This window comes from Nanorana parkeri, unplaced genomic scaffold (genome assembly GCF_000935625.1).
Source record: "Nanorana parkeri isolate BGI_ZX_2015 unplaced genomic scaffold, ASM93562v1 scaffold465, whole genome shotgun sequence".
Taxonomy (NCBI): Eukaryota; Metazoa; Chordata; class Amphibia; order Anura; family Dicroglossidae; genus Nanorana; species Nanorana parkeri.
Window position 1 is genome coordinate 1,148,247 of NW_017306733.1, and position 8,069 is coordinate 1,156,315.

The following is an 8,069-nucleotide window of genomic DNA, read 5'->3' on the forward strand; positions in this document are numbered from 1 at the left end:
TGGGGGGTGGGGGGGCGGGGTGGAAGGAATCCCAGCAGAGTGCCGTGAGTGACAGTCACGGCTCTCTGCAGGGATAGATCGAGAAGTGAGCGAGCGACGGTTTGTGTTCTCTTCCCAATCTACTGAGCCGACCTGTGACAGTTTCATTGTCACAGGTCGGCTCAGATTATGAGGCTGAGTGACAATACTTAAGCCCTAAAGAAGGGAGGGAGCGTCTCCACCCATTGTTTTAAATTTAATATTGAATAAAGCCTCAGTTTGGACTCTTGACCATTAGCGTGCTGCTGTGAGGGCTTCCTGTATATTTGGACCTTTCTCCAAGCCCCCCCCCCCTCTCCTTTTGGGCTTCTTCTGGGATATACAGTATGTGCGGCTTCACCAAAGCTAATTGTCTGGAGTAGTGAGCCCGGTCCTTTACAATACTGGATAATAAATCTGTCGCCTGACTTTGTATGTACATCATCTATGTGGCACTGGTGTACATTTTTCTTTAACATATATAAATCTCTTTATCCAAGAACGAAGGCACTTGGCCCATAATCTGCCATACAGTGGTCAGTTTGGTGTCAAGGGGGTGGGGCATAACAAAGTTCTATCATAAGCCGGTCCCATTGCATTTATATCTGTTGTCTTTTTAGGTTCTGCCGACAAAACCAAAAAGGAGGGCCAGCGGCCTAAAGAGGACAAGCGAGTTCGGGAGGATGACAAGCGAGTTCGGGAGGATGACAAGCGAGTTCGGGAGGATGACAAGCGCGGTCGGGAGGATGACAAGCGCGGTCGGGATGATGACAAGCGCGGTCGGGATGATGACAAGCGCGGTCGGGAGGAGCGCGGTCGGGAGGATGACAAGCGAGCTCGGGATGATGAAAAGCGAGCTCGGGAGGATGACAAGCGAGCTCGGGAAGAGGACAAGCGAGCTCGGGAAGAGGACAAGCGGGTTCGGGAAGAGGACAAGCGAGCTCGGGATCCCGCCGTACAGACCACGAAAGCAGCCGCCACTGCAAAACCGCCGAAGCCAGTTAGTGGTCCAAAAATATCCGCTCAACCAGCCGCCCCTCCGCCGGCCCTGAGCGGCTTCAGCGCTCACAAGGAAATCAAATTGACTCTGCTTAGCAAGGTGACCTCATTTTGTGTTATTTTGGGGGTACAATTTAATTCGAAGTTTCATTTTTTTTTTGCAGTCTCCTTCTAGCCGAGCCTCACTCGTATCTTACAGCAAGCCTGTGCAATGCCCGTACAGCACCCGAGCAGGCTATAGTAAATTATTTGGCATTAGGGTTTTGGTTAAAGCTGAAGTGTCATGTACACGTAAAATACCTACCGTATTTGCCGCCATATAAGGTGACTGGGCGTATAAGGCGACCCCCTACTTTTTGTGTTTAAAATATAGGTTTTGGGCTATACTCGTCGTATAAGACAAGTATAGCCCAAAATAATGTTTGAGTGTGTCTCGGGGTTAATTTTCAGTACCATAAGCGGTAACCCCCGAGCTACACTCGGGATTACAGTCTCTTACCTTGTACACGATCCCCGCAGTGTCCTCCATCTTCCGGGTTCCATCCTTCAGCTACATACAGTATATCGCGCTGAGCCTATCACGGCAGGCTTTGTATTCATTAATACAGGCTTTGTATTCATTAATACAGGCTTTGTATTCATTAATACAGGCTTTGTATTAATGAATACGAAGCCTGCCGTGATTGGCTCAGTGCGATATACTGTATGTAGCTACATACAGTATACCCGGCGTATAAGACGACCCCCGATTTTCGGGCGATTGTTTTTGGGTCTAAAAACCCGTCTTATACGCCGGCAAATACGGTAACCTTATGCATCTGAAAACGCATCCAAGGCATAATAGAGTGGACTGGAGCAACTGACCAGCAGGTTGCACAGGTGGTCTGCATCACTCATGGCTCGTAGGAGTGAGCATGCACACCTAAAGGGATGCCGGGGCTGTGTTGTTTCATATAATGCTCAGGAACAGCAGTACAAAGATCACCCCCCACACATGGCAAAATGCAAAACTGATTGATGGCAAAGAAAGATAACAGCTGTGAGAGGCCGGGGACAATAGTATGACTCAGGAGGAGTAGGAATTAACGATGATGATGATTGGAAATGTTCAGACAGACAAAGGCAGCCTCGAGATAGCTACTGCAGCTTTGCTTAGACAGACCATAAAGGCAGGTGTAAGATAGCTGCGGCATCTCAAAGGGTTATATTGTGGAGATACAAGTTTGCAGGGAATTGAGAGTATTCCGTTCCAACGCAGAAGACTACTTGCTACAAGGGGGGGGAGCTAAGGATAGAATTCAGTTTCAATCGGTGCGCCGTAATGTCATAAGCATCAGTGCTGTGTAGGTGTAAGCCAATCTCTAATACCCTGTTTCCCCGGAAATAAGACCTACCCCGAAATTAGACCTAGTACTATTTTTGGGCATTGCTAAAATATAAGACCTACACGGAAAATAAGACCTAGTTGTGACCATTCCCAGGGCCGGTGGTGGCATAAGGAGGAACTTCAAGAGCCACGGGAGAGGCAGGAGAGAATCAGCGGTGCCAACGAAGCCGGCGCTAGAGGAAGCGAGGCGGCAGCGGAGGGAGCAGAGCCGCATAAGCCGATGCTTCCTCTATAGCGCCGGCTCCTGTCACAGGCGGAGTGATACCAAATGCACTCCGCCTGTGAGGAATCGATAGTGAAAGTGCGTTTCGCTCATTCTGGCCAGCGATTGGTTACCAAATTGCTCTTGGAAAGGTACAACACCCCTGATTGCCCTGATCACTCTATTCTTAACTTTGCCATTTTGGATTATTTAATTTGGATTTGCGTTAACTTTGGATTGTTGTACATTAAAAAAAAAAAAATAAGACCTCCCCCGAAAATAAGACCTAGTGTGTTTATTTTTTTTTTTTGAGACACGGGGAAACACGGGCAGGAATAGATCGTAGAACTGAATGCGGTGACAATCCCGGCCGGAGGGCTTTGTGTGCACCTGATGATCATATTACAGCGGTAGCTTTGTAATGTTTTCATCTGGTGTTCTACACAGCTCTGGCTCCATAGCGTTAGCACATTCCCGGAATTCCTTCCCTGTATTTATTAACCAGCACATGGGCCGGAGAGCCCTGGCAAGTGTCCAATAGGCAGGAAACCACAGGAGCGGCCTGGAAAGCCCATTCATACCGCACGGCGTACACACACACAGTACTTTCCTGTGCCGGGTTGCTATATACACGGAAGAGTGGCAAGAGACGGGACCGGCCTGGAAAGTGGAAATTCTGTTTCCGAGCTCGGCTATTGTTACTCCAAAATGTATTACGAGAGCTCTCAAAGAGACACTTTGCATGCAGGGCACAGTGACAGCACCTCTGCAAAGGGCTTCCCCCCATAGACTCATCTTACCAGCGCTCCCTCGCAGCTCCTTGCCCCTATACAGCAGGTGAGAATATCTGGCATTTCCAGTTATTGGGGAGCATGTGGCCTGCTGACATGAGACGGTGGCCCCAGCCCTGTCACAGCCGTGGCTGCAAAGGGCACGTAGGTAAGGAGACCCGCTGAGTCCAGGATGCCCTTTTTTGGAGATGCTGTCACCTGCCCATACAGTTCCCTTCACCCCAACTCCATAATAGGGGTCAACCGATTAAGCGTCTGACGTCTCTCCTTCTGATCAATGTGTATAAACAATGTTACTTTGTATCTCTCTATCTCCCTCTGATCAATGTTTATAAACAATGTTACTTTGTATCTCTCCCTCTGATCAATGTTTATAAACAATGTTACTTTGTATCTCTCTATCTCCCTCTGATCGATGTTTATAAACAATGTTACTTTGTATCTCTCTCTCCCCTCTGATCAATGTGTATAAACAATGTTACTTTGGGTCTCTCTATCTCCCTCTGAACAATGTATTATAACAGCGGCTTCTACAGTTTCTGTATTTTTACTGCAACTCCCGTCATTTTGACAGCATGGAAATGCCGACAAGGAAGGGGTTGAAGGTCAGGCAGTAGGACCGGGTGTACTTTTCTTGCCCTGTGTATTATAATGACGTTTTTCATGTGCAGTGTCCACAACCGGCTTTGATTTAAATAAAAAAAAAAGGTGTTTTATTCCGCTGCTCTTCTAGTGTTTCCCTGGAGTTCCCCTTCAGTTGTTAGGCCTGCCGATATCACACGCAGATCTGGGGAGGATGATACACCTTCGGGTTTATCTCAATCTTCCGCCTGTCGCAGTTAGTCCCGCGCAGTATTGCCTCCATCTCATGAAATGATCTCTCCCACTTACAGGGCACGGATAAAGGGAGTAGGAAGAGATATGAACCTTCCGATAAAGACCGGCCGAGTTCACCGCCTGCCAAAAAGTCCAACCTGTCCCCAGATCGGGGTGAGTATGACGCACTTCATCTGAACACCGGGAGGGTGGTATGTCTTAAAGGGCCACTCCACACACACCTGATATTACAGTGTTTGATTTATACTGGAGAGTTTAATCTGACAGTTCTTCTTTCCGTCTGAGATTCTGATTGGTGAGATTTCTGCACTCGGTTCCATTCTCCATATAATACAATACGGAGGAGTGAGAGACCCAGTCACTTCAGTCTCTGTACAGAGGAGTTTACACTCTAATATCCCCCCCACAGTCACATCAGTCTCTGTACAGAGGAGCTTACACTCTAATGTCCCCCCCCCCCCACCCCCCTCCGGAGCTTACACTCTAATGCCCCCCCACAGTCACATCAGTCTCTGTACAGAGGAGCTTACACTCTAATGTCCCCTCCCCCCCACAGTCGCACACTATTATCATACATTCATATAGCTCTGGCCTATGCCACAGCGCTGTACAGAGATGCACATAATTCACAGTAAAGAGCTTTTGTGCAGTAATGAGAGCTATATAAATGTATAATAGTGTGTGACTGTGGGGGAACATTAGAGGGTAAGCTCCGCTGTACAGAGACTGATGGGACCGGCTCAGTGTTCTCTGTACAGCACTGCGGTATATGTCAGAGCTATACAAATGTATAATAGTGTGTGACTGTGGGGGAACATTAGAGGGTAAGCTCCGCTGTACAGAGACTGATGGGACCGGCTCAGTGTTCTCTGTACAGCACTGCGGTATATGTCAGAGCTATACAAATGTATAATAGTGTGTGTGGGGGGGATGGACATTAGAGTGTAAGCTCCTCTGGCCACATGACTGGCTCTGTGTACAGTACTATGTTGTCCTCGGCTCGGGGGGGTTCGATGCGCGGGTAATGGGCTTCTCCCCGGGGCGATTGTGGTTTTGTTAATGCTCCGGCGTTATCTCCATCTCACACAAGCTGTAGTCACACTGCTTCTCGGTTTTCGGATGTTTCAGTAAAATGTTGCAAATGTTCATCTTTCTTCCCTTACACCTGACCAGTCTCATGTTTATTGGGTGCTCACATATACCTCATAGGGGACACACGTGATAGGATACAATGCTCTGCTCCCAAACATATACACCAGGACACGCCAGGCCGGGGCCCGCACCAAAGACGTCCAAGAAAAGCTGCCAAAGCTCTGAGTATTGGCTGGAGGAGTCTCAGACCATTGCATTGTGGGAGGCAGAGAGGCGTGGCTGAGCTCCGCCTTCAGAGCTGGCATCCTGGATTTAGGGGCCCCTGACTCAACCTGGAAAATGGAAGGAGTCGGCCCCTCATGTCACCCCTAAGTGTCTGTTTTAGGAGAAGTAAAGAGTTGACAAGTCACTTGTCTGGCTTCACTTTCAATTTTCACTGGCTCCCCGTCGTGTGCTTGGCCCTTCCACTGGCTCCCTCGGCGGGTGCTTGGCCCTTCCACGGGCTCCCTCGTCGTGGGCTTGGCCCTTCCACGGGCTCCCTCGTCGTGGGCTTGGCCCTTCCACGGGCTCCCTCGTCGTGGGCTTGGCCCTTCCACGGGCTCCCTCGTCGTGGGCTTGGCCCTTCCACGGGCTCCCTCGTCGTGGGCTTGGCCCTTCCACGGGCTCCCTCGTCGTGGGCTTGGCCCTTCCACGGGCTCCCTCGTCGTGGGCTTGGCCCTTCCACGGGCTCCCTCGTCGTGGGCTTGGCCCTTCCACGGGCTCCCTCGTCGTGGGCTTGGCCCTTCCACGGGCTCCCTCGTCGTGGGCTTGGCCCTTCCACGGGCTCCCTCGTCGTGGGCTTGGCCCTTCCACGGGCTCCCTCGTCGTGGGCTTGGCCCTTCCACGGGCTCCCTCGTCGTGGGCTTGGCCCTTCCACGGGCTCCCTCGTCGTGGGCTTGGCCCTTCCACGGGCTCCCTCGTCGTGGGCTTGGCCCTTCCACGGGCTCCCTCGTCGTGGGCTTGGCCCTTCCACGGGCTCCCTCGTCGTGGGCTTGGCCCTTCCACGGGCTCCCTCGTCGTGGGCTTGGCCCTTCCACGGGCTCCCTCGTCGTGGGCTTGGCCCTTCCACGGGCTCCCTCGTCGTGGGCTTGGCCCTTCCACGGGCTCCCTCGTCGTGGGCTTGGCCCTTCCACGGGCTCCCTCGTCGTGGGCTTGGCCCTTCCACGGGCTCCCTCGTCGTGGGCTTGGCCCTTCCACGGGCTCCCTCGTCGTGGGCTTGGCCCTTCCACGGGCTCCCTCGTCGTGGGCTTGGCCCTTCCACGGGCTCCCTCGTCGTGGGCTTGGCCCTTCCACGGGCTCCCTCGTCGTGGGCTTGGCCCTTCCACGGGCTCCCTCGTCGTGGGCTTGGCCCTTCCACGGGCTCCCTCGTCGTGGGCTTGGCCCTTCCACGGGCTCCCTCGTCGTGGGCTTGGCCCTTCCACGGGCTCCCTCGTCGTGGGCTTGGCCCTTCCACGGGCTCCCTCGTCGTGGGCTTGGCCCTTCCACGGGCTCCCTCGTCGTGGGCTTGGCCCTTCCACGGGCTCCCTCGTCGTGGGCTTGGCCCTTCCACGGGCTCCCTCGTCGTGGGCTTGGCCCTTCCACGGGCTCCCTCGTCGTGGGCTTGGCCCTTCCACGGGCTCCCTCGTCGTGGGCTTGGCCCTTCCACGGGCTCCCTCGTCGTGGGCTTGGCCCTTCCACGGGCTCCCTCGTCGTGGGCTTGGCCCTTCCACGGGCTCCCTCGTCGTGGGCTTGGCCCTTCCACGGGCTCCCTCGTCGTGGGCTTGGCCCTTCCACGGGCTCCCTCGTCGTGGGCTTGGCCCTTCCACGTGCTCCCTCGTCGTGTGCTTGGCCCTTCCACTGGCTCCCGATCAACGCAGTCACAGTTTCTGGGGGGTGCGCAATTGAGCGCGCTCCCAGGACAAAGCAGCGACGCCACCCATCAGCATGTGACAGCACAGTGTAAGGCTCCGCCTCCGTACCCCTACGTATATATGTACAGCCGGCATTAAGGGGTTCACAATTTTTCAGAATGTTCAACCAATGATATCGCTGGGAAGTGATGACATCACTGGTGGTGCGTCCGCTACGCTATGAGCGCTTTGAAGGTTTCCTCTCGTAACTTCTCCTTTTTCTGTCATTTTTTTTTCTGCAGCGCAAGACCGCAAACCGCCCGGGAAGCCCCCGTCACCGAAACCGGAGCGCCAGCGGGTTCCAAACACCAAGCCATACCCCATGCTGCCCGACAGGTAGGTGATCTTAAAGGGGAAGATCCACATCTCGCTGAGGCTCTCTGTTATACCAGATGTGGTGATCTCAGACAACGCAGCCAGCACCAGCGCTGAACAATCTGCTGATATAATCACTATAAGCAGCCGCGTGATCCTTCTAGAATCCGCTTTAATTCTCCTCATTCCGTTCCCCAGGAAACGTCCGTCTTCTCCGCCTCCGAAGAGCTCCAGCAAAGTCACCAGCATCCCCGGAAAAGCTCCAGAGGCCGCCCCGGCCGCCGGCGCCAAGCCCGGGAAATCCAGCACGTTGTCACGCAGGGAGGAACTTCTCAAACAGCTCAAGGCTGTGGAGGACGCCATCGCTCGCAAGCGGGCCAAGATACCCGGCAAAGCGTAGCGAGGACAGAGGCCAGCCCGCCATCCGGAATCTTCCCGGGAACCACGAGTCTCAGCACACCTCGCAGCGCAGGCCGGGACTTTCATGTTCCCCCCCCCCC

At 53.5% G+C, this 8,069-nt stretch overlaps 1 protein-coding gene across 1 annotated transcript in view; it reads left to right on the top strand.

Annotated features, from left to right (window-relative positions):
- ZC3H18 (zinc finger CCCH-type containing 18) overlaps positions 1-8,059 on the top strand; it is a 71,279-nt gene extending 63,220 nt beyond the window's left edge. The window contains exons 17-21 of the mRNA XM_018560563.1: positions 639-755; positions 897-1,117; positions 4,291-4,387; positions 7,497-7,590; positions 7,768-8,059. Of these exons, the coding sequence (XP_018416065.1) occupies positions 639-755; positions 897-1,117; positions 4,291-4,387; positions 7,497-7,590; positions 7,768-7,969 (731 nt within the window). The 3' untranslated portion in view covers positions 7,970-8,059. The remainder of the gene's footprint in view (positions 1-638; positions 756-896; positions 1,118-4,290; positions 4,388-7,496; positions 7,591-7,767) is intronic.
- Positions 8,060-8,069: the final 10 nt, after the last annotated feature.